Genomic DNA, 27,473 nt, shown 5'->3' on the forward strand with positions numbered 1-27,473 from the left:
AGCTGCGTGTGTGCGTGTCAGACAAGGTCTCAATATATAGCACCTGGTGGCCTGGAATTCAGTGCAAACCACACTAACCTAGGTGTTTGACAACTGAGGAATCTCCCCTGACCAGTGAAGTATGTGTTTTAAAAATTAGTTCCTAAGGGGCTGGCAAGAAGTTCAGTGGTTTAAGAGCATTAACTGCTCTTCTAGAGGGCCTGGGTTTGGTTCCCAGCACTCACGTGGAAGCTCACAGCTGTCTGTAATTCCAAGATCTGGAATACATGCAGGCAAAACACCAATGTACATAAAATTCAAATATATATATATATAGACATATATAAATCAATTCTTAAATTGATAGGGTATTTCAGTGGTCAGCATGAAGCCCTAGGTTTGATTCACAGCACTGAGAAAAAAATGTCTTAAAACTATGAAAACCATAAGAAAAACATGTTTTCAGCTGAATCTCTTAAATTACATTCAATTATTCATGTCTATTTCCTTAAGCTGTAATTAATACAAATGTCAAATCAATTCCCAGGAAACCTCCAAATTACTGGGAACCAGAGGTAGGTGACAGTAAGTGTCCTAAACAGCACATTCTCCTCATCTGCACACTATGAACCAACTGAATCATGTCTCCTCTTTTGGACTGCAGGCAACTACCGGCATGGAAGCATTTGGACACTACCCTGACACTCTACAGTGCACAGAGACCATCGGTGAAGGAAGTACAAGAGACGCCAATGAAAGGGAGCAATGTTTTCTCAGTCCTGTGTCCTGTCACCTCCACAATCTTACTAATCACTCATCTTCTTTCTTTTCTTTTTTGAGACTAGGCTCTACTTTATTGGCCAGGCTGACTTTGAACTACTGGACCAGAGTAATCCTTCTGCCTCAGTCTTCCCAGCCAGCTTTTACTCCTGACAACTATGAGAGATTTCAGGATGATCATTTATGGAGACAAAGCTGGCCTCAGGAGATCCTCACACATTTACCAATCCAAGAAATTGCATAAAATTGAAAAGGAAACTTTTAAAAACACCCAAGAGATAAGACTGTTTTGGCTATATGAAATAGACAAATGAAAACTTCTCTTAATTACTAGGTAATATGGTACACTATCTAAAGCTTTGGAGATCTACGAAAAGATATGAACTAGAGAAGATATGAAGCCAGAGCACTAAAGGAAAACTATAAAACCAAAGTAAACTTTTGAAGTTTATATTAAAAATAATGAACTGACTTTAACAGCAAACTATATACTTGCTCTAAGATTTAGTGTGTGCTCTAAGGGAGGGTAGGAGCAAATGGATGCTGCAAGGATCTAAAACCAGGGAGAAACACAAAACAACTTCTTGGTTCCTGTAAGAACAGACTGGATAACAGTGTTGCCAGCTAATAAGGGGAATGGAGACATAGGATATGTGGAAGGCAAGCAATGAACTCGGTTTGGGACATACTGGTCTTGATATCTACTGAGGACCCTGAGGTTTAAGATTTACTTCTTTATAGAGAGCCCTTGGCCAACACAACAAATGTACAATGAACACAGATGGTGATGAACTAGACAAGCTGCTTACCACAAATAGACTGTACACCATGTTAAAAACAAACTGATATGAATTGGGAGAATTATCAGCTGCAATGGGAGTATGAGGTAATAATAACAATAACACATTTCAATACAACTTGTATTTCATATTCTTAACATTCCCCTGCCATACATCTAGTTTAAATGTGAAGACTGTTATATTTCAATGCATAAATTACTCAAAATACATCCTCATAAATTCCTTTTCCTACCCTCCCCCACCGCTTTCTTTACTCAGTGTTTCCAAGAATCATGTAGTGATTTTTCAATAACAAAGATAGACTATAGGTTCTCACAGACCTTGAATTAAAAACACTCCTGGTGTGGTGGTACACACCTTTAATCTCAGCACCTGGGAGGCAGAGGCAGATGGATCTCTGAGCTTAAGGTCAGTCTGGTCTATAGAGTAAGTTCCAGGACAGTCAGGGCTACACAGAGAAACCCTGTCAAGAAAAACAGAACAGAACAGAACAGAACAGAAAAGCAAAGAAAACAAAAAACAATCCACCACTCCCTTCAAACTAATGTTCAACTATTCTCCAATCTCCATGGATGGGAAATAAATAGAATGCCAGGGCAAGACAGTGAGGAACAGGAAGACCTTTGGCAGTCTGGGGGTGTGCTCCTTGACTGTTTGATGGTGTGAACCAGGGAAAACTACACAGTGACTGCATCTTAAGATGAGAGGCAGAACTGAGTTCCAGATACTCAAGTCCTACAACTTCCACATGGTCGTGGAGAAAAGTAAGAAAACTGTAGCAGAGGGAGCAGGACTTTGTTCTTCCTCCTTCAAGAGCCCCTGGCCCATCAGCTGTTACACCAAGGCTCATTTGTCCTAGACAATTACATGACTGCCCCAAAGGGGAGATGCAGTGATGCCGATTTCTGGTATAAAGTTAAAGGATAGAAGGACAAAGAAACTGACCTCAAAGACTGCAGATGCCACTGAGCAATGTCCCCGACATGCACAGGCCCTGTGTTTGAGGCTCCCCCAAAGCAGAGACAGTAGAAACAAAACCAAAAAATAGGAAAAATAAACAAGTAATTCTGTGATTTTTCTCCAAATCAGTCTTCTAATAAAATTGGTAGGAAAATCAAGATATTTGGGTTGCCGAAATAGATATTTTCCCCTATATACCACAATCAAAATTAATAAGCAACACAGTTAAGTAACTGAAGGGGGATTTATATGTCATAATTTGTAACAAAAGGCAAAGTTCCACAAGCACTGTGAAAACTCTTCTTTCCAAGAACACAGACGGCTCAGAACTCTACTTGAAATAATACTAAATTGTATCAGTCAAGTTATCAGGAAGACTCATTGATCCTGTTTAGGACAAGAATGGATTCCATGCTCACTACCAGAGGCAGGGTAGCTGAAGGAGGAGTCAGGCTAAAGCTCTGCCACCTCTCTATCCTCTCAGTATCTATGATTTCTGCACCACTTCCTAAGAAGTTACAGCTGCTCGCCAGTCTTTTCAAAGAGAACTGACCCTTGAGGAATTGGACAAAGACACGTAATTATTCTAAGCCTTTGGGCAGGCAAGAGCACAGCATTTAAAAGCACACTTTAAGTCTGACTGGCTTAAAATACTAGCACCACTTATTGTACGTGTGACTGTGGCTGGCCATGTCAGCCGACCTCCAGGCCTCTGTTTCAACTGTACAGTGAAAACAGTAATACTAGAGAGAGCTGTCTTGAAGACTAAGTACACTTAGAAGCCTGGCACAGGGTAAGCCCAGTGGACAGTGATGCTACAGCACTGCTGTTCCTATGATTGGTTTGAGTGTAATGCTAATGGAAATACTTGTTTCTAGGCACCACACCATTAGCTAAGAACAGCCAAAACATTAGATAAAATCCAATCGCAGGGAAGAGCCATGAGTTCCCAAGAAAAACTACTTCAACCAAAGTTCAACTTAAGAAATGACACTGGTTTTAGGTTCATCAGTTACAAAGAACTTTCTTTTAGTGTCTTTCCTTATTCGAGAAACAGATGGAAGCAGACACAGCAAGTCAGAGAGCAAGGGAATGATGGAAGGAAGCAGCTTCATCAAACACGCTTTAAAGTGTCGGAACCCTTAGTCATCAAGGGCTACCATTCACGAAGAATTTCTAAAGGGTCTCAACACTATAAAAATTGTAATTAGGCCCCCAAGACAACAAGAACCAATTCAATTACTTGCTGTCTTTAAATTTAAAGCCCTCTATTAAGAGGGTCTAAAATAAAGCACAGTTATAATTTCAGGTCCATGACCAACCTTAAAGCCAAAGTGTATGTTCCCGGCTGCCGCTGGCTCTCCCGGATGAGGTAGCTCCCCTCAGCCACACTCAAGAGCTGGTCAGTCTCTTCTCTAGAGATCATGCCATGAAACCTATGGAACAAAGCCAATCAGAGAGCCGGCTCTCCACAGTTCTTCAGTGCAACAGGACAAAACACAGCCCCTGCCCTCACCTGCTGGTCTCAGCCACACCGAGGGAGGAAAGAAAGCACTTGGCTTTAACTGTGCTGTGTTTCCCTCAGCCTGGCCCTGGCCAGCTTCTCTGAGATAAGAACAGCACCAAAGCAGCTACTGAGTCTACTTCCCAACTTGGAATAAAATCCACATCCATTGAAGGCAGGATCCACCACCTTGCCTAAGAGGACAGACCTTTCTCATGTAACCATATGGGCTTGCTAACAAATAATACACAGAATTTATCTCATTTCTTCTGCCCAGTCGGTATTGTGATCCAAGCTTCTGGCTGGAAGTCCATGCTGGCAACTTTCCAGGGTTGTCTTTAATTGGCATGATCACCCAATAATATGCATAATGTGCATTGCTGAATACTCAGACCACAAGCAAAGAGTGTAGCACAAGCCTTGGCTTCCTGTCCAAACCCTATCATTCATTAACAAAGGAAAAAAAGCAAGAATAAACACAAATAATGAATGCATCTTTTCTGCAAAGATTCATTTACAACAACCTGATATAGAACACTGAGAAAGTAAAAGTGGCAGTGGTAGCAGATATCTAAAATACGGAACCATTTGACACCTGTATGAGGATTTGCAATTTGTCAATTCATACAGCATGTCCTTTAGGAACTCAGACTGTTTACAGGACTCCAGGCCACGCCACCCCGGATGTGCTGCTTTAGTATGCAATCTTCTGACAGCACAAGACATGCAGCAGTGGCAGGAAAAGTCTTTCTGAGCTCTCTTTATCTACCTAAGGACAATCCAAAAGGGCCTGAATCCCAGCAGGCTCCCCCACCGCTGGAGACTAAGTATCATGCAGAAGAGGATATATAAAGGTAACACCTTGCCACACACAAACTTGCTTGTCTCTCCCATTCATTCTCCTAAGGAAGGAAAAAAAAAATCACATTTCCTAAAACCCATCTATTCTTCCCTAAATGACCCACAATGTCCCAAAGGACATTTTAAATTATTAAAAACTAACTAAATAATAAATATTAAAATACAAACTCTGACATTCCACTGGGTATTCACTACTTTTCTGTTATAGCCTTGTTTGCCTTTTACCAACCACATGTTTACACTGTCTGCTGTGATCTACCTGTTGAGTTTATCTCAAAGGCTCAGGCATCACAGAAGAGGATGGCAGTATAAGTTTCTCCTCACAGCTAACTCACTGCTTTAAAAAAAAAAAAATCACAGGCCAGGTGGTGGTGGCACACGCTGTTAATCCCAGCACTCAGGAGGTAGAGGCAGGTGGATCTCTATGAGTTCCAGACCAGCCTGGTTTACAGAGAGAGATCCAAGACAGGCTCCAAAGCTACACAGAGAAACTCTGTCTCAAAAACAAAAAACAAACAAACAAACAAAAAAGAAACATCACAGCTTCTACAGCATAAAAGGACAATAGTCACTTGACTTTCGATTAAATTTTAAAGGTTCTTCACTGACACCTTAATAGCCCAGGAAGTTTGCTTTGGGGTAATTGACAACTCTCTGAAGTTTTTCCTTGTAGGTTTGGCTCAAGTCTTAAAATTGTTCATGACAATTATGTTTAAATCACATCACCCAGAAATGCTCTAATTGGTCTCCTGGATTTTCCATCTTCCTGAATTTCTCAATCTTTTACAACTAGGTTCATGGGCAATATACTTTATCTGCTGCAGTTAAGATGGCAACCCATTCCTGATGTGACACCCTCCAGAAGTCTGTACTTTGTATGTGCCATGCCATCAGGGAATAAAGTTGGCAAAATGTACTAGCTGTTTAAAACAAAGATCAATTGCCTTAAAAGGCAATCAAATTCAAATTTTGGAACACACCTTAACAATGAAATTTAAAGAACTTTAAACGAATTCATACCAATTGATCTACTATATGTATCCCTTTAAAACCGTGAGAGGTTTCTGAGAGTAACTATTAGTACTAGAGATTAAGCCTCCCTTCTCCATCAATCCCCGATCTAAAATCAGATACGTTTTTGTATCTAGTACTCCTGATGAGAACCTCAATCAGAAGGGCAATTGAGTAACTCTGAAGCCTGGCAAGACTGGTTCTCAGCTATGGAGTCACTCTCCCCTCAGCTCCCAGGCAGGCTGCCTACGGACCATTCCAAGACTCAAAAACACACCTGCAATTCTGAGTAATGCAGAAATAATTGCTGTATACATTGTCATTTGATATTATCTCAATGAAAAACAAAGGTTTTTATCTGGGGCAGTGGTTCTCAACTGTGGGCAGCGACCCTTTGGGGGTCAAATGATCCTTTCACAGGGCTTGCCTAAGACATTACGATTCATAACAGCAGCAAAATTACAGTTATGAAGTAGCAATGAAATAATTGGGAATGGTAAGGATTATAGGTGATTTTTACTCTTTTCTTAAAAGTGCTATATTTCTATTTCTCAATAATCAGAAAAATGAAGCCCTTGGACATTGAAACAGCACTTTAAATAATTTTCCCTATAGCCTGCTGCCCAACCATAGAACTAAAACTAAAAGTCAATTTTAAAAATTTTATAATGCTCATTACCAATATTAAGCAGAAAACTCAAGCTACAAATCTGTATGCACAAGATGTAAACTTTGTAAACCTGAGAGGAGACAGATGCATTGGCACATGCCTGTAGCTCCACCACAAAAGGAAGCTGGGCTCCACAGTGATGCTATCTTAAGTAAATAACATGAAAACATAAAAGAAGTACAATGATGAACTAACATTATGAAAATATCCTCAGAAGGCAGTATATAAAAATTTTAATATGCCTCTAGGTAACATGAATCACTTTTTTCTGGTATGACACTACATAATATTGAAAAGTAGAAGAAAGGGGGACAATATAAAATAAACTGCTCAATCCCATTGAATCTAGCTGCATGTTTTATTATGTCTAGTACATAAATATATATACTTTCTTGACATCGATCTAGGAGTATGTATTTATATGGCTTTCTTCTTGCTTCTTTAACATTTTTGCACATTTATTTTATCATAGTATTTTCTTTTTATAGTTGTTTTTATTTTCCTATTTTTAGACCAGTGAGAATTATACCTGTAATCAGATAAAGAGAATTTAATTCCACCACCAAACTAGAATATTTCTTTCATCCTGTATTTTTACCAAAAGCATAATTACCTATATCTTTTACATATACAAACCTGCAATCCATACTTACTCTCTTCCGTAATACTTTGGTCTGTTTTCTACCTACAGAAAAGAAGAAGAACAATGAATACTTATGAATATCCAGATGCACAAAATGTAAGTCAACACATTTTCACATGATAAACTAAAGCACATACCAAGAAAAAGAATCTGAGTAATGTTAACAGGCAGAAGACGGCTGTAAGTTTATTAATTAACTGGATTAGTTGTTTCATCTCTCTAGACCTGTTTCTGATGCCCCATGCTGTCTGAGTAAACAGAGCAAGTTTCTAGATTGTGATGAATTAGAAAAGATGATCACTTTATTCAAAGAGTAAAATATCCACAAAACTTAATGTCCTAACAGTGTCACCACAGACTGGCTTTTTATCCCCGTCCCCGTCCTCTCCCTCCCCATCACTCCGCATTTTCCCATTGTCTCTTGATAGCACTCCTGCATGTCACACGTCCAGAAGCGTGGATTCTGAGGAGTTCCGAGTGCGTAGATAGGTAGATGGGGGGATTTGCCCAACTCATTCAAGAACTACTGAAGACAACATGGAGCAGGCATTTCCCTTTTTCTAAGAAAATTATTTGTGCATGTGGGGGGGGGGGGGCACGGTGAATGCTACACCATGGGGTGGAGGTCAGAGGACCACGTGCACGAGTTGGTTCTCCTTCCACCACGTGGGTCTCAGGGCTTGGACTCAGGTCATCAGGCTTGTCAGCCCCATAATTTTTTATATGCAGGGACATATCACTGAATTAAAACCCAAACTGTCCCGTTTTGAAAATACATTATAAAGGTGAGGAACGAACACTCAAACAGTTTTGTTGTTGTTTGTTAGTTTTTTAAGCAAGGAGAAAAAGTACAGGAAGTCCAGGAGTAGCAGATGGCCTAATGACAGTAACCAGAGGGCAAATGTGTTAGCTGTAAACCTGTGGTCAGAAAAGGCCATTCTGAGACGACAGTTGAGTTGAGTCCTGAATGACAACCTAGCTCTAACTGTAAAATCACAGCAACAGAAAAGTCTTTTTCCTAGGAAGTGTCTGGTTCTAGGGAATTCCTGCTAGCTGCCATGTTTTAGTTACATGTAAAGATCATTTACTCTTCACAGTAAATTAAGAATAATTCTACTCTGTCTTTGTAAGTCTTATCAATCCCAGTTTTTAACTTATTTTTCATGATTTTTAACTGATGAAAATATATATATTATATAACTAATATATGTGTGTATATTGTGATGTATAACATCATGTAGTGATACATGTGTGCATTGTGGAATGGCTAAAGTAATTCATGTGCATTACCTCACATATTTCAGATCTGTACTCTTGAAGCATTCCCCCATTTTAACTGAAAGCTGTATTCTTTAACCAACATCTGTCCAGTCGGCACCCACCCAGCATCTAGTAACTACTACCTACATGTAGTTCTGAGCTGAGCGGTCTGGATGCTTGAGTGTGATAATGAATGCTTGACTTTCTGTGCCAGGCTTATTTCACCTAGTATAATGTCCTCCGCAATGCTGCGTCTAAAAGGACTTGCTTCTTTTAAAGGCTGTGTTTGGTGTGGAATATAGTATTTCATCATGTATATGTGCATTTTCTTTACCCACTCACTCACTGACTAGCCATTGTGACTAATACAGCAAAACATCAGAGTGCAGATACGTCCTCAACATAATGAATTCATTTCCTTTGGAGAGGTACCAAGTAGTGGGGGTGCTGGACTATATAGTACAAGAGGAAACAGAGTATCATGGAAGTTAGTTACACTTGTTATTGAAGATACTACCTGTTCAAATGGTAGAGACCAAGTTAATACTGTGATTCTTATGCATAGCCCAAAAGACCCTCCTTTGGCCTGTTTGATGCTGCCTCAGTCAATTTTGGTTAAATGATAGTTCAAAAGCCTATTAAGTGATTTCCTGTAGTTCTGCACCAAACCTAGCTGCCAAGTCTGGATTTCCTATTCACTGGTCATCCAAACCTAGTACTGTTTCTAACAAATGTGAGACATTTATTGCCATTATAGCAAGAAATCTGTTTAGGTGACAAAGTCATGTATCCTCAAGGGCACACCATAACGATCTCTCAGAATCTAACCCAGTACACTATCTCTGAGGCTTCTTCAAATTCTCTCAACTGTAGAATTATGGTAATAACATACTACATTTCTTTCCCAAATTACATTCTACAGGAAATTGACAGTTTTATCTTTCTGATACATATTTTTTTCCTCCCATGGTAATGAGCTTTTCTGCTGGTTGTTTCCTATCTTACTAGTTAAGTTGTTTTTTAACATGTTTTCATTTTTTCATAGAAGTCATGATTCTACTTTTTCCTAAGAATTATTCTTTTTTTTTAAAGATTTATTTACTGATTATTTTTTGTATGTGATTTTTTTTTTTTTTTTTTTTTTTTTTTTTGAGCTGAGGATCGAACCCAGGGCCTTGCACTTGCTAGGCAAGTGCTCTACCACTGAGCTAAATCCCCAACTCTATTTACTTATTATATACACAGAAGAGGGCACCAGATCTCATTACAGATGGTTGTGAGCCACTATGTGGGTGCTAGGAATTGAACTGAGGACCTCTGGAAGAGCAGTCAGTGCTCTTAACCTCTGCGCCATCTCTCCAGCTGCCCACTAAGAATTATTCTGAACTAATAAGCCTCAGGAGCCTTTATTTCTGTTGCAGTTGCAGCCAGGTTATTTCTTATCTCAAAGCCCTTCTGAGTTTGTCTTTGTTTCAGTTTCTCAGCTTATAAAACTCACTGCACATCTTTTGAGTCAAAGGAAGCAGGGAAGGTTTTCTGTTCCTAAAACAAGATCTAGATGTTTTAAGGTTATCTAAGATATTAAGTATTGTCTCCAAACTTACAGACATTACTCAGATAATCAAATTAAAAGATTAGTCAGAAATATAAAAATGATTAACAATCTCAAATTAGTTGACTTATAAATATATCAAGTTGGAAATTTAAATGTCATGTAATAGTAAGAATAATTTATGCTTATTTAAGCATTTATATGTTTATTTTTGAGTTTTATAAAACATCTAAATGTTTTTGCAGGAAAAGAAAAATCTCTGCTTCCTTTAGATTCCGATGACAGGAGGAAAAAATCAAGAGATAACTAGTTCCCCAAAGTCATTTTTTCCTCTCATTCAGTCCACCATATCATACATATTCCTGTACTTCATAGATTCCTTTCTGCCCCTTTTTGGCTATTCCCAGAACCAGTGCTTACAGGTCCTTTCACTCATCCTTAGGAATACTACAACAATCTCCTCAAACAGTCTTTTTGCCTCCAAATGTCCATCTTCCTTCCTAATCCACCTTCTGCATTGCAGCCAAGTGCTCTAAACCTAATATCATGTTTTTGTGCTGAAAGAATCTTTACCTCTATGGCTACAAGGACAAGGTCTGAACTCTATACTTAGGATATAAAATATTTTATTATTTTTGTCTATGTAGATATCTGGTATCATCTTTTAGCACTCTACCACAATTCCCTGCAAGTGGCAGTAAGAAAACAAACATATAAAAAAACAAAAACAAACAAACAAAAAAGATACATGGGAACTGCTACCAATTTGTTCTGTTGGCTAATCTACTCCACTCCCTATGGAGACTCTAAGTTCTTCTGGGAGACAGATATTGCTCTGACTTGAATTCTGAGGATCTAGCAGAAAGCAGCAACTCAGAGAATATTGGTTAATCGACTGAAGGAATAAAAATATAAATGTCTGGTCTCAGGTTCTTGGACTTCAGCAGTATCAGGTATGGTTCTATATCATGGAGGGAAATTAAATTCTATATTTTAAAAAGTAGTCCATCACTCCCATAACATATGTGTGTCATTACCACACTAGCATATCTTGCATGCAGTCACTGTTGTAGGTCAAAGGTAATAATGATGACTACTTTTCTCCTCCAATAGTACACAAAGTACCTTCTAGCACCATGAACACTGGTCAGTTGAGGTGAAGCTTTTAGTTGGGTACCAGCTCAAGTGATCCAAATAAGTGGAATCTTCAGCAATAGAGCCTTATCATTCAGTTGTAACCAATAGTCGTGACAACAACCTTTGATGTTTGGGAGAGTTTACAGGATCCCTTTGGCCAATGACCCAACTAGATATAGCCCATTCTTGGCACTAGGGGTTTTACTTGGTGGCATAAGATGTCTGTCTGGTTGGAGCATTGTTTTTCCCCTTATATGGTGACTCAATTTAAATTTAAATTTCTTTCATATATGCATATCTTTTAGGAAGCTTCTATAGTAGTAAGTTTCCATATGGCTTTTCAAAAGTCTTTAGTGTTAGCTGTCCCTTCCCATATCCTCTCCTTTACCCTACTCTTCCATTCCCATCCTGATTTAATCTATTCTCGTTTTCCCTGTATCTCTTTGTAACACTATATTCTATTTCCCCTTCTTTGGAAGATTCCTGCCCCCATCTGGCCTCCCAGGTCCCTTACTAGCTATTTAAACAGTGGTTTAAACTGTGGTTATTTAGATAAACACACAAATCTAAGATTAAAAGCTAACATTCACATATTATATTGCAAAAGGAAAGTAGCAATGAAATAACAGCTAATAGTACATTCCATAACCATAGATCAGTGTCTTGCTCAACCCTCAACAGAGAAGCTCCTTCTTTTAATAGATAGTAATTAACACAGAGACCCACAACTGGACCATGTGCAGAGAGAGACTTCAGAATACTCAGTCCTAATGGGGTGCCATCATCAAACACCTCCCTCAAGGTTCAGAGATCCATTCAGAAGAGGAAGTGGAAAGATGTTTTAAGAGCCAGGGGTATGGAGGACTCCAAGAAAGCAGTGTCTCCCAGACACAACAAAGTTGATACACATATGAACTCACAGAGACTGTTACAGCATGCACAAGACCAGCACAGGTTCAAACAAGACAAGATCTCAGCACTGAGAGGGGGAAGTGGACACAAAGTCCCACCCCAACCAAGAAGCTATCTGCAATTGACACCCACTGGCCAAGGGAAATCAGTTTTCTTCACTGGGTATACCAACCACACTCCAGGACAGGCCCTATGCCCAAGAGTTATTGGCCAACACAAAATTGACTCCATGATTTTTTGTGAGCTTTTTGTTTGGGTATTGTGGGTGTGTGTTAGGGGGAAGTGTTTGCATCTTTTCATATAATACAAAATATCTTTCCTTGGAAAATTATCCATGTTGTTTATGTATTTTGTTGAAGTGCTTTTTTCATTTTACTCTTTGTAATTTCATAAATATATACAGTGTATTTACATCACATCCACCCATAACTACCCTTCGCCCCTTCTGTGTTCTCTCTGTGTGTGTGTGTGTGTGTGTGTGTGTGTGTATAACTTGCTATATAGACAGGCAGGCCTAGAACTCAGGGGTCTGCCTCCCATGTGCTGGGATTAAAGGCCACATGCTTGGCTCAATCTTGGTTCATTTTGTTAAATTATCCTACAATGATACTCTCAAATTCACTATCAGAAATGAGAAATAAAACATTTTAAAATGTAAGAATGTGTAATTAGCTAAAGAAAGTTATAGTATTTAAAGCTATACAAACATGTTATATATAATATTGTAAGCAGCATACATATGTCTAATGAGACTATTAATAAAAATGAATCGGAGTGAATGGTCACACCCACAAACAGGCCTCCAAGGAAGGTCTGTTTTGGGAAACAGAAGAACGGAAGGCCGTTTGCTGTACCGACTGTGTCACACCCACCTCACAAGTACAGGTGATCCTTCGAGGATGAGGGGCTTCCTGCTGCAGCTGGTATACTACAAGGAGGTAGACAGCAAAGGGTCAATTTCCCTTATATAGAATTTAGGAACATACTAGAATAAATTGGCTGCTTTTTATACTTATAAGAAAAGTTACCATCCTATATTTGTTGCTGAATAAAAATTTGTTATGAACAAAACAAAGACTGTCAACCAAATTAAAGTTACCAAATTTTAGGAGAACACAAGCAGAAAAATCGTAATCCACACAAATATCTTCTAGAATAATGGTTCTCAACCTGTGGATCATAACCCCTTTGTGGATCAAATGATCCTTTTCACAGGGGTTGCCTAATACCATCAGAAAACACAGATGTTTACATTACAATTCATAACAGTAGCAAAATTAGAGTTACAAAATAGCAATGAAAATAATTTTATGGTTAGTGTTCACAACATGAGGAACTGTATTAAAAGATACAGCTGATACCACTGTTCTAGAACAAATTGGGGCTATAATTTTTACATTCTTCTCTATAATCTACTCTTTGTTTTTCCTAATATAAACCAATAACATTTACACTTCTTACAGTACATTACTGTCAAACATGGGACTAAAATACGGAGGTACAGGTCAGAAGTTAACATACATACTACTTTCTCCCTCATTTATATTGTGGACATCTATTTTCAGATACAATCTCCTTAAACACAATTTCAAAGACCAAGTTACTAGGACTTATTCAATTTGGGCAAATTCAGCAAAAGAAAGAAATAGACACTGAAACACTTTGCCAAAGAATGGATAATTTTTAGGGTATCTGTAAATGATCAATAAAATTTGAACTGATAACATGACCTTTTCCAGCCTCACATTAGGTTTTATATTCAAAAATGAGAATAAACAAGATTCGTGGCTGTCAGAGGAAGCATGTAAATATGTTTATGTCTTGAGATTATTTTTTTTCTATTTTTAAATGTGCAATCATAGGTAAATGAACTTAAGTTAATACTACAATTAAATACTTAGTTTGTCAACATCATCAAACTACCCAAAAATCTGGGACTTCAGACAATGCATGCATGACTCATTTGAATGAAGTATCATTTTATACTTTCCATCTCTGGCCACTGTAATTCATATATATCATGGGAATATATATGAATATATACAATTAGACACTTATATAATTAGAATAAATACAGAACACATCACTGTTTTCTACTGCTACTTACTACATGAAACACTGACTATAATTCTTGGTAGACAGGAGTATCATAAAGAGTATTATATGTTGATAACTGATATTAAAATAAGAAGTTCGCTACAGTAATGTCTGATTCATGATGCATGTTTAAGTCACCACTAGGACACAGTACCTGGATAATGCTATGATGTCAAAGGAACTGAACACAGGCAACTAAGGAATGGTGAGAGCAGGTGGGGAACACCTTCCCCAGGGAAGAGCATATCAGTTGGTTATCAATCTCAAATGGTCAGTCCTGAAACATACACACCAGCAATACTAAACTCAGCAGGGTGTATTTTCATATTTAGGAATATATACATATATGTATATAACGACCATTGGCGAAAAAGGGGATATGAATTTGAAAGAAAGCAAGGAGGGTATATAGGAGGGTTTGGGGGAATAAGGGAAGGGAGAATGATGTAATTATGTCATAATCTCAAAAATAATACAGTAAAATATTTTTAAAATAACTGAGAAGCTGCAGCTTTACTTTTGTTTGTTTGTTTGCTCTGTTTGAGACAGAGGTTCTCTGTGTAGCCCTGGCTGTCCTGGAACTCTCTCTGTAGATCAGGCTGGCCTCAAACTCAATGATCTATCTACTTACCTCTGCCTCCCAAGTGCTGGGAGGCATATGTCACCACGCCTGGCTCCTGCAGCTTTACTTTCTAGTATTTAAAAACAAAACAAAAACAAAAACAAAAACAAAACCTCAAACTAAAACAAACAAAAAAACCCACTTCCTCAGAAAAGTCTGAAATTCTGATACAAATGTCTTCCTTGGCTTTTTTTTCTTCATCCCTGGGTTGGTACATTCAAGTCGTTTTAAACATCTCATGTGATCGGTGACTCTAGAGGTTAAAGGATACTGTGTGGGGTAACTGAGATGCAGAGGGGAAGAAAGAGCACTGCAGTCACTGGTCCTGACAGTGAGGACGTGTCATCAATCCAAGAGCTATATGTCAAACACTATGCAGACATTCCGTGCCCGTAGCCCCTTTACTGTTAAGTACAATGACAAGGTGAAAATCCAGTTCACATGCCTGCTCTTGTCTGTAATTCCCAAAGATTTATTGTCTCCTTTGTCAATAAAATGTTCTAGAAAGTAATGTCACCTATAAAACTCCAATTATGGCAACTGAGTCATAGTCAAGAAGATTAAAAAATTACCATTAGAACCAAAGTAAATGTGATTCCAAGCACACAGACTGCAGTTTCTGGTTATAATTAGTAAACATTTGCCTGTCTAGTAAGTAAATAGTAAGATGAGCCAACAAGAATAAAAGGGTGACAATGTCACACAAAAGAACTAGTGAAGGATTCACCCCTGTGTTTTTCCTAGTGTTAAATTGTGTATAGTTATTTTGATTTTCATTCAGTGCTTCTAATTGTCCAAAAAGGCATGGTTCTATTATTTGGAGAAAATTTTCTAGATAAAACACCTCCTGAAGTAATATGCAAAGTATATATGTATTTAGGCATTTTATAGCCAAATACAGCAAGTTTAGATTCATAGTACATCTGTGAAAATTTTCATTTAAAAATTATATACAATATGTCAGGTGGTGGTGGCATATATCTTTAATCCCAGCACTTGGGAAGCAAAGGCAGGCGGATTTCTGAGTTCAAGGCCAGCCTGGTCTATGGAGCAAGATCCTGGACAGCCAGTGCTACAAAGAGAAACCCTGTCTCTAAAAACAAAGAACAACAGTGATACAACAATACTCATAATTACACACACACACACACACACACACACACACACACACATGAGCCAGGCGTGGTGGTACAAATCTATAAATGCAAAACTTATAAGACTGAGGCAGGAGGATTACCATGAGTTCAAGTCCAGTCTGAGTTATATAGTGAGTACCAAATCAGCCTAGTCTACATAGTAAGACTGTACGCCTGCTCTCTTCCAAAATAAATAAGTATTTTAAAATAAGACAGAAAGTAATTAATTCAGGAATTTCTTCCTTAGTTTAAAACTTCTTATAATTTGAATTTAAACAGCTGAATTTAAATTGGCAATCATTAACTTATTTGTGGGAAGTTATTAGCTAAATTCAAGATGACAGGACACACAATTATAGAACCTAACATATTTTCAGTCATGTTAGAAGTGTCAATGCTTATGTGATTATTAATGAAATTTTCAGTCCCTAGCAATAACAACAATCAAATTCAGAGATCACAAATTAGTATCTTAAAGTCAAAATCAGCTCACATATAGTTTGTTTGCTTTCAAATTTCAATTTGTTTCAACAATAAAAGCAGTAGGAAATTACCATTTCTCTTAAAAAACAAACTCAGCTGTGACACCAGTAGACCCAGAGTGGTCTGTGGCAACACAAAGTAGAGCCAGTTCTGAGCTACCCTCTCCAAGGCACATTTACCTCCTACCCACTACTTCCTCACAGTCCCTAGACTGCACTCCCTTGCTAATTATCATGTTAAGACTTTTAGTTTACATTTGAGAAGTGTGCTAAACAATTCTGTTTCCATACTGGTTTATACTTTTAAGGTTTTATGTTTCTGTGTTTTTATAAGTTCAGTTGAACCCAAAGTGGAAAACACCCAGAACAGAGGTAAAGTAATTGTCTCAAAGACTCACAGCATGATGGCTCAGAGTGTGGCCAAGCCCAGCTACCTAAAATGAATCCTGGAAACGCACACAGAAGGGGAGAATCAACTCCCACATGTGCACACGTGCAGACACACTGCTGCAAGTACAGACAATCAAAGTAAGGAGTAACATGTAACAAGTATCTCTAAAGAATCACCACATGTTAATTTCTTAAGAGATTCACACTGTGAAAAGATGTTCACAGCCCACCATACCCTACCAAAATCCAACATACACAGCAACATTTTACATTAATCACCTACTTAAGTTTAATATGCATAATACAAAAAGTGAAGTACAAATTTTGATTAAATTGTGAAAAGTTTTTTTAAATAACTAGATTTTTAAGTCACATCCAAAGAATATTCTTAATTCACCGTTAATCTAAAACTGTCAACAGAACTGTCAGCTACACACACACACACACACACACACACACACTCTGTCTCTCTCTATCCCCTTTTATATTTTGAGAAAGCAATTTTAAAATCATTTTTCTTTTACTTCGTTTACTGATTTTTCTTTGAAGATAGACTCCCTCATTTATCATATATATCCCTTTTGTTACATAAAGAATTGAGATCAGAATAATTAAATTGCTCAAATTATTAGTTTCTCCATGCATTAGTGTTATCGGCTGCTCACAAAAGTCATCTCAAACTCCACTACATGGGATTCTGTACACTAAAACAGATGAGCTGCATTCTAGACATTAAACCACATAGAGCTCTGTAGAAACACATTTTACCATAAATATCCCTTTTATATTAATCCCAAACTTTGCTATGAATAATTACATTACTTATAAAAACACTATAATCCATACAATTAAATTTACTTGTATACTTACAGTAAGATTTCCAAACAGGAGGTCTATATTCATCCGTATCTGAAAGAATAAATTACCATATTAATATTACTGAAGTTATATTTAAGTTAGATGCTTCAATCACTAATTCACATGCTACCTATACTGACTGTGTCTTTTCAGTTCTAATGCAAGGCACTAAAATGCAAACTGTTTTTTTACCCTTGATTCTTACTTTCTTAAAATACTGTTCTAAAAAATTTTTTTAAAAGTTATTGTGTCTACTCAGTTGTACAACATAAAAAAATCAGTTGATTTTTCATAATCATTCCTTATATCCATCAAGTAATAGTCAAGAAAGCCACTGTTTAGGCTTAATGCTTATTTCATCAAAAAATTCCTCAAATCATTAAAATTTTCCCTTTCCAATCCAATTAACTGCATAATGTTAACCTTCACAGATGTTTCTCTGTTTTTCCCCGTTACTTTTTGGGGATTCTTGTATAACTAGTTAATTACTAACATGAAGAGAGGAGAGTGCAGGGAACAAATGCTAGTCGTCAAATGTCCTGGACAATCAAAACCAGGAAATGAGAAATGCTCCCATGGAAGAGAATGTCCCCAGGGACCAACAAAGAACAGGATGTGAACATCTGCTCTTCAAGTCCATTTCGCTCACTCTATTTGAGTTTAAGGATGCAGCGGAAGGAGATGGAAAGCCAGGCATATGAAGGGAAGGAGATAAAGTAACAGAGAAAGGCAAAGAGCCAAGTGTGCTCTAGATTCTCATTGACCATGGACAACTAAGGAGTCATTTGCCAGCAATAGCCTCTGCAAGGCTTTGGTGCCAAATAAACAGACACAGAGTATTTCTGATGTGGAAAGATACAGCCAGTCACATCACCTGTCTCTACTGGCATCTAAAATGAACCCATTAGGAATTCTTGTCCCCAAGGAAGCAAGAAAATCCTGGAAAGTTTATTGAGGGCAAACCTGATGCTTAAGTAAAATGATCATCACAGAATCAAAACATTCAGCTCTCAACTCCCAACCTTTAAAATGCAATATCACACTTATGATATGTTATTATAAACCACACAAACACTCTTGTGTCAGAGGGACAGAGCAAATCTACCAACATGCACTTAGGACATAAAATGTGAAATTCTTGAGTTATGTAAAAACTGCTTAGCAACCTGGAGAAGTATTAAAATACGTCTGCTTAAAGAACAAGAAAAGCTGAGTGAATAAGTAAATAATGAGTCACACAGCAAATACTAGCTCATTGTCCTTATTTGCTGTAGTTCCAGTGAATGAAGTCTCCACAACATTAAATTTAGAAGAAATAATGAACCACACCTCTTAGGAGAAGCACAGAGATCAGATTCTGGGTTTCTGCATAGCATTTTCATCAAGCAATCAGTACACAGCCTTGCTTTGTGTGTTTTTCTTTAGAAACTCCTTAATGTACACAGTTGACTGGTTAATACTGAACTCCCAGCCCTCAGAACTCATGCTATGAGTATCTGACATGTATACTCTCTCTCTGAGCCAGATCACAGCCTTCTCACATTGAGGAACACCACAGGCATTTTATAGAGAAAAAAATCACTGACAGAAATGCCACAAAACCGACCACAAAAGAATGCTTTGCAAAAGGAAAGCTGAAAGGAGGAGAAAAGGCCTGACTGCAGCCGGACACAGGTAGGCCAAGGGCTCCAATGTCTACAGCTCTAAGAACACTCTCAAATGACCTAGAAAATGTTGAGTAATTGTTTCAGGGTTACCAACAAAAGTTAGTAAGCAGGCAAGTTTACAAATACACATCCTGCAAACTGTGAAAACTGACTATAAACAAGAAGCAATTACTTAGGAAACCATCCAGTTTAGGTGAACTTAAAAAATGGTAATGAAGGCTAGGTGTGGGGGCGCACACCTTTAATCCTAACACTCATGAGGCAGAGGCAGGCAGATCTCTTTAGGAGTTTAAGTCCAGCCTCGTCAGCATAGCAAGTTCCAGGCCAGTCAAGGCTAGACAGTGCTACCATCTCAAAAAAATTAAAATTAAAAATAATAAAAATGTAGACTGAAACAAAACCTTAATGTGTTATGTGGAAACACATACATATGGGTATCAACTTATGACATGGTGTGGTTAAGGGAAGGTTCTACTGTAGATATGAGAGAGAGAATAGTCAAAGGCATCTGGAAAAGTCCACAGTAGCATGAGAAAGAAGACTGGACATGGCCAAGGCTTTCTCCGACAGAGAATAGTAGGGAATAGAGAATAGTGAAACCAGTGGGAAAAGCAGGAGGAGAGGAGAGGAGAGGGAGGAAGGGGATTGAGAGAGGGGGAAAAGAGGGAGAGAGGGAGAGGGAGGGAAGGAGGACGAACATATCAAGAATAGTAGGGTTAGCTGTGGGAAAGAAGGGAAGGCCTAAGCTGAGGGGTTTAGAAGAGGGGAAGAGTGAAGGGCTAGGATGTTAGCATGAACTTGGAAGTATGTAACAGGTACTTGTGATACTGAGGGAGCCTGGAGACCAGAATAAGTTTTGATATGTGGATAGGAGCCACATGTAACCATATGTCCCTTCTGCCAGAGGTAAAGGAAATGATTCCTTTTGATAGACAGGAACCAGTTTCACAAGTTTCTGAGAAAGGCTGGCTTTTATCTAACCACCAGAAGTCCTTCTAGTCAGGTTGAGCTCATTTCTGGATACTTGGACTGCCTTTTGGGGTTTGGGGAATTAGAGTTTCCTTTGGACCTGACAATATGAACACATGCTGTAGGGATTAATTATATTAACTTTGCTTGAATGAGACAAAATCATAATTCATATAAGTTTTTCAATACTAGGAAACCTGCCTCTAACTCTTCTTCAAAATGCCATTTTGTCATTGAGTCTTTAGGAGTATGATGTGTAGTCAGCCACCTCAGGGTTTCTAACAGCAGAGTATAAATTCAAGATCTTGGCACATCCTTACTACTGCTGTGAGGAAACACCATGACCAAAAGCAACTTGAGGAGGAAAAGGTTTATTTGGCTTACATATTCCGAATCACAGTCCACTGAGGGAAAGCAGGGCAGGAGTTCAAACTCCAAGGAATCCGAAGGCAGGAGCTCAAGCAGAGGCCATGGAGGGGTGCTGCTTAGTGTCTTGATCCTAGTTGCTTGCTCAGCCTGCTTTCTTATAGAAGCCAGGACCAACCAGCCCAAGTGGTACCACACACAATGGGCTGGGCCCTCCCCATCAATCATTAATTTAAAAGATAATCTACAGGCTTGCCTACAGCCTGATCTTATGGAGGCATTTTCTCAATTGAAAATCCCTCCTCTCAGATGACATTAGCTTGTGTCAAGTTGATACAAAACTAACCATCACAGTCCATGTCTCAGCCTCCTTTTACTCTGAACTCTGAACCATACAAGTGATCTACTATGTAGAAGATGTCACATGGGGCATAGAAGAGAGTGAACACTGAACCAGACTGACTTCCATATGTGGCTGACTCAAAAAGTTAACTCAATAGCCTAGTTACAGAGATAGGAACGCATGTGTCATGCAAATGAAGGAGTGTATTTATGCCAATCACAACACAGCTTCCAGTTCTACCAACCACAGAACTTACATAACAACCAACCAGAAGTTTTATACTGTACAAATAATGACCTCTTGCTAAATTACTGAGAAGGTGTTCCCCACTCCCCATCCTGGCTGTAAATAAGCAGAGTCCTCTAAAGTTCTCAATGCTTATGAATACTTAACCTCGGTCCCAGTGACCTATGGAGAGTTGGATCACGCTAACCTGTTTTATAGCCTCTTGAACTTAAGTCACAGCCAAGGACATGGAGAAATATGGCTTTTGCCTTTATCTCCCAGGAAATAATCTAGGCTTGCCTTGGGTTCCCCAGAGAGTAGCAATCAAATTGGGAATGTTGCTTTTGTATGGTACCAGTTAACCAACCACAAGGGTACCAATGGCCCAAAGTATACGTGGGAAAATCCCATAAAAGTTCTGAGGAACTAGACTGGGAAGGCTTCTCTTCCAGGTGGAAGCATTCCCTGGAAACAGTCATACCATGAAGGAAAACAATGTGTCCTCACTCAGGAGAAAGGGCAGAATCTCCACTTTTCTATCTGTCCTGTCCCTGCTTCAAGCCTATCTCCTGCCTGGGCTGAACTTCATTTGCATCCTTTCCGTGGAGTAAATCAGTCAGTAGGTTCTGGTGGTCTTTAGTGAATTGAGACTGTGGAAGTCATCCAGGAGCACTGCCCCTACCTTGCACTTGGTATCAGAAGTGACAAAACTCAGAAGCTTACTGTTCTAGGCTTTGTCTGTTAGTGACCCTATATTTAGCAACCAGCATTGTGGCTCACAGCTACCACTGGCAGAGTCAGCAATGGCCTGTGGTGTGGTTCTTAAGCCCTGACTTTGACCCTCAGCTCCTACAAGGCTTATGTTACAACTCGTGGGCCTTGAGTATCAGAACTCTTGGCCCTTAAGTCCTGGTAGCTGCCTGGAGTTCTGAGCCACTAGGGCCCACAGCTTCTCGTCCTCATGTCCTCACAGCCTCCACCTTCCTCGGTGTCCTGCCTTTCCTCATCTACCTTTGCTCTCTACAGTTTTTGCTCTCTGGAATTTTTCTGCATCAAGTTCCTGCTGCAACAGCTGCTCTAACAGCTGTCAGCACTGTTAACAATTGTTCCCTCCCTGTCCTTTCTGTTGTTAGCACCTAAGCCTGCCTTACCAACTACAAAGACCACAAGCCAGAAAAGACCACAAGGAGAAAGCTTTTATTGGCCCTCTTGTTTGAATACCAGTGAGCAGCTCAGAAGGCTGCCTCCCAGGTGATTCAAAAGTGAGCTCAACAGACTAGTTACAAAGATAGGAAGGCAGGTGGCATACAAATGAAGGATTCTATTTATGCCGATCACAACGCAGCTTCCAGGTCTACTAGCCATAAGCCTTTCACAACAAGCAAGCCGAAGTCCTATACTACACCAATCACTGGCTTCTTGCTGAGTTACCTGAGGAGGAGCCCCCCACTTCCCATCTTGACTGAGAATAGTTCACAATGCTAACCAGTGTCCTAGGGAGAGCTGACACCCCTAACCTATTGTACAACCTCTTCATTTTTATAGAATCATTGCCAAAGTCGGGGACCCTAAACTCTTACAGGAAGGAAAAAACAAAACACACACACACACACACACACACACACACACACACACACACACACACAAAAAAAAAAAACCACCTCAATCATTTATTTCTGGCTACAAGGTGGCAGGCAGCACAGCACTAATCCCAGGACTCGGGAGGCAGAGGCAGACTCACATCTGAGGTCAAGGCCAGCCTGGGCTATAGATCGAGTTCTAAGACAGCCAGGGCTACATAGAGAAACCCTGTCGTGAAAACAAAGAAAACAAAAACAAAAAAATTATTGATTTCTGAAATTTAAAATCAAAGAGTTGTGTCACACAAAAGCAACCCATAAAGTCCTACTAATAAGAAGAGGTATAACTCTTAAAGAAAACTGGTCTTTAGGGATTAATTGGTTTAAATTAATTGGATTAAATATATTAATTATATATTTATATTATTTATATTAATTATATATTTAATTTCAAAAAATAAAATATGTATGAAATTATTAAACTAAAATTTAATAACAAAAGATAAAAGATTTTAAGTAAAAAAGAGATATTAATTGAAACTAGTAATTGAGAACCCCACAAAAGACTTCTGCGCTTATTAGGAAGGACAGACCTGCCACAGCCTATAAAGCAGATGCTATATCTCTGACCTCAGCCTCCTGGCACACTACACTGTTAAGTAAAAGGGGAACCAAATACTTGCAATCTTGACCCTCATTGGAGTCACTGCTGTGGTCTTGGCCATGGTCTGACAGCATCCTATCAACCAACAGAACAGAGTTGGTCTTCAGTTCTGGCAAATAATACCAATTAAATAAACAAACAAACAAACAATGGCAAGATGCTGGAGGAGCTCAGTGGCAGCAAGCCTGATAACTCATAGACAGCACGTGATAAGAAGAGGGACCTGACTCCTGAGTTGTCCTCTGACCACCGTGCATATACACACACCAACAGAAATAGAGACAAGGAAGAGAAGTGGTGTTCTGGTAAACTCTATCAATCTCTCTGGCCTTTGGAAGGGGAACTCTGAATCTAAAGAGGCCTCTTGGGGTTCAAACCTAAAGGATACTGCCTGCAGGGAGAGGCTGTATCTGGAACCCAGGAACTATCTGGAACACTGACTACATGGCAAAGGAGTCTGTTCGGTCCTGAAGTAAGTGACAGGTCTGCTAGTTCTCTTTGCTTACCTTGGAAGGCAGTTTCTGTATTTCTAAGATCACTGTAAAAGTCAACATTTAAATAATACTGGTTACATTATCACTGCAATATTACTTATAATAATCAAAAGCAAAAGGTATAGTTCTGTGCAGAAGCACTTGCATGAAGCCCTGCGTTCCACAGTTAGTACTTAAGGTAGTGGTGATGGGGGTCGCAGACAGACAGACAAAGGCTGACTGACTAAACATGACCAAAATGCCAACAGCTGGAAATTAAGGTAAACAATCACAATTGGGAAATACCTTTACTACATAATAAGACTCCTCTTTCTGTTAGTCTGTTTCTAAAAATAGTTTAAACCTTATAAACCAGTGCCTGTCAACCTTTCTGTATAGTGATATTTTATTTGTATTGAAATGTGATTTTATTTGTATGTCAATAAAGTTGCCTTGAGGTCAGAGCAGAAGCTGGGCGGTAGTGATGCACGCCTTTAATCCAAGCACTTGGGAGGCAGAGCCAGGCAGATCTCTGTGTGTTCAACGACAGTGATAAAAGTAATAAAGTGATAAAGGTAGACACACGCCTTTAATCTCAATACCAACCACAGAAGACCTGGAGGTCGGTACAAATAGGCAGTGAAGAGGAGGTCATGTGGCTGGGTTTACAACCAATGAGAAAACAGAACAGAAAGTCTATAGAAAAGACAGGACACACAGAAGTAGGTCTCTTGCAGAGAGGAAAGACAGAGCAGCAGTGAAGGGTAAGGTTTTCAGCTCTCAGCTATTGACCTCTTAGCTTTTAACTCTGCAATTGGCTCTGTGTTTCTTATTTAACAAGACGGTTACATCTACATTTCTGGCTTCAGAAATCTGGATTCTAAAAGGCTGTTAATATTTGTTGATTTAAGTTGAGTATTCCTTATCCCAAATGCTTGGGATCTTCAGAAGTGCTTCAGATTTCAGATATTTTCAGACATGGAATACTGACATACAATAAGATGTTTGGGGAGGAGACAAGTCTAAACACAAATATCACAGGCTCACAACTAAAGGCGCTTGCCAAGCAAGCCTGACAACCTGAGTCTGATTCCCAGAGCTCACAGTGGAAGGAGAGAACAAAATTCCAAAAAATTGTTCTCTCATTTCAACCATGTGCAGCGGTAAGCATGTGCCCACACTCATGAACACCATTTCACTCAATAATAAATAATATCGTTACATATTAATATTTTCATGAAAAACAATCTTTTCAGAACAAAAATTGATCGTCTTTGTAGAACAATTAGCTGCGGATGGATTCTGGAAGGGAGAGTCATGTTGTCAGTGATGTATCCACTGGTGAGCCCCCAAGGTCCAGTGGATACAGTCATACCCATACTTATGCTGAAGGCACAAAAACAAAACAAAAAGTCAGAAAGTGGGAAGAAGTCTTGCAGGGAGGAGAGGAGGTGTTGATGCGAGTGAAAGGTGGGAAAAATAGGGTGGAGTGTGTGATCAGTGCATTCTATACAGACAAGAAATTGTCAAAGACTGAATTTAAAAGTTCTAAAAGGGAAAAAAATCTAGTTTTCCATTTTACAAATCATTAATGTTGAGCCTAGTTATCCAACAGCAAGACTTCCCTATCTATTTCCCATTGTAACACTGCAGGCCAAGTAACTTTTGGACGTTCAACTAGAGGATGGAGGGAGGCTAAATGTCTTGGAATTACCATGAAAACTAGTTTTGACTCTGTAAGAATTCTGTGGGGGGAAAAGCAATCCTAGGAACCCTTCGGGGTCCCTGGTCTGCACTTTGAAAATGATTACTCTAAACCACCATTTCTTCAGTGGACTGCAGGTACAGGGCAGAGTGGGGTAAGACACCTTCCACCTTATAGGAAACACATACAAAGAAACTAATGGGAGCAGAGAGGATTAGAAACCCTGTGTTCCTCTTAGCATGGAGCAGTAGCTCAGTGAAAGAAAGTAGCAGATTCTGATTTCCATGAATGTCTTAAGAGCTCTTGAAATCTCTCTGATTGCATCAGAAAATCTAGCCAGACCAAGAATACAAATTCGTCAGACTCCCATCATTAGAGAACAACCGGGAATGGGAACCAGACAATAGATGACCCATGAACAGCTGCTAAAGACAGTCTGGCATGGTACAGGTGATAAGTATTGGGAAAGAAGACACAGTCTATAGAATGGGGGAAATATTTATAAACTATATGCCTGGCAAAGAATTAACATCCAAAATACAGAAGCTAAGCAATGCCCAGGATCATAATTAAACAACAACAACAATATATCCCACCCCATAGCATTAAGCAAGGCCCAGGAAGGTAGAAGAAAAGCTTCACCTTGGATCAAGTGGGTAAATACGAAGATGAGTTCTGAGACACGCTCCTTTATGACACAATGCACAAATGAAAGAAAACAGTAGACTGAAAATACAGACTAGGTTAACTGTCTCATAAATGAATCCCCTCACTTTGAAAAATAAAAAAGATGTGAGTATGTGTATATCTATGTGTATAAATGGATAGGGCAGTGGAGAAGCTACAGGGGAACCAGGAGACATCTACAGAAACAGTAACAGGAGCCAACTCTAAATCAGCTTTCTCAACCAGGGTCCTCATCTAAACCACAGAACCCAGACACTGTGCTGTTTTCTCAGGTTCCAGAAGTGTCAAGGAGGTATCTCTAAGGACAATTTAAAAAATAGTTGTATGTTCTTTAAAAAATTATGCAGTGACTATTACCTTTGTACTAACTCAGAAAAACAACAGCAGCAAACCAACCAACACTGAACACAGAAGACCAGGGCTGGTAAAGGCGTTTGCTATCAAGCCTGATGACCTGAGTAGGGTCCCAGGACTCACACAGGGTGCAAGGAGAGAAGCAACTGCTGTTGCCAGTTGCCCTCTGACCTCTACCCCATATGAATGTGTGTCAGTGCACACACACTCACACACAGAGGTAATAATAATGAAATGTAAAACTACAAGTTTAACTATTCAAAAGGAAAAGAAAACATGGAAACTGAGGCAATTCTCCTTTAACAAAGCCTAGGAGCTTTGCAAGGCTCTTAACATGAACATGTGCTCTCTCCCACTGTGAGGTTCAGTAAACCAGTCCGTTTTCTAATAAACTTACACATAGTAAAGCACCACCTTCCTTCTGGAGTCTTCTACTGCCTGTTATAAGATGTGGAATGTCAAGAATGTGTTATAGAGAAAACAACAGTTTCTTAATAATTTCCCTTGATTTTGATTAGCTCCTAGAGCTATAATTTTTTTTAAAAATTCACATGGATTTTTAAACCTAAAGGTAAACATTTACAGGATTTAATGTTAGATTATTTTTGCTACATGGAATCTCCCATGTTGTCTTTTTCTGTACATAGAAGTATTTTTAGGATACCCATTTTCCCAAAATAATATAATATTTCAAGATATTATCTGTGCCTAAAGGTAGAAATTTTTAAAAAAATCTATAGTAAAACATCTAGGATAATTCTTTTATAATATTATAAATTATAATGT

The 27,473-nt window shown here is 38.9% G+C and overlaps 1 protein-coding gene across 4 annotated transcripts in view; it reads right to left on the reverse strand.

Annotated features, from left to right (window-relative positions):
• The window catches only part of Chn1 (chimerin 1), a 153,749-nt gene that overhangs the window by 90,688 nt on the left and 35,588 nt on the right, over positions 1–27,473 (reverse strand). For 2 of the 4 annotated variants that reach the window (XM_036183987.1, XM_036183986.1), the window contains exons 2-5: positions 17,667–17,705; positions 12,942–12,997; positions 7,219–7,250; positions 3,842–3,955 (exon numbers count right to left, since the gene is read on the reverse strand). In XM_036183987.1, the coding sequence (XP_036039880.1) occupies positions 3,842–3,955; positions 7,219–7,250; positions 12,942–12,997; positions 17,667–17,705 (241 nt within the window). Of the gene's footprint in view, positions 1–3,841; positions 3,956–7,201; positions 7,251–12,941; positions 12,998–17,666; positions 17,706–27,473 lie in introns of those variants that run through there. The other 2 variants (XM_036183990.1, XM_036183991.1) reach the window with 2 other exon arrangements.

The sequence above is a fragment of the Onychomys torridus genome, chromosome 4, assembly GCF_903995425.1.
Source record: "Onychomys torridus chromosome 4, mOncTor1.1, whole genome shotgun sequence".
Classification (NCBI taxonomy): Eukaryota; Metazoa; Chordata; class Mammalia; order Rodentia; family Cricetidae; genus Onychomys; species Onychomys torridus.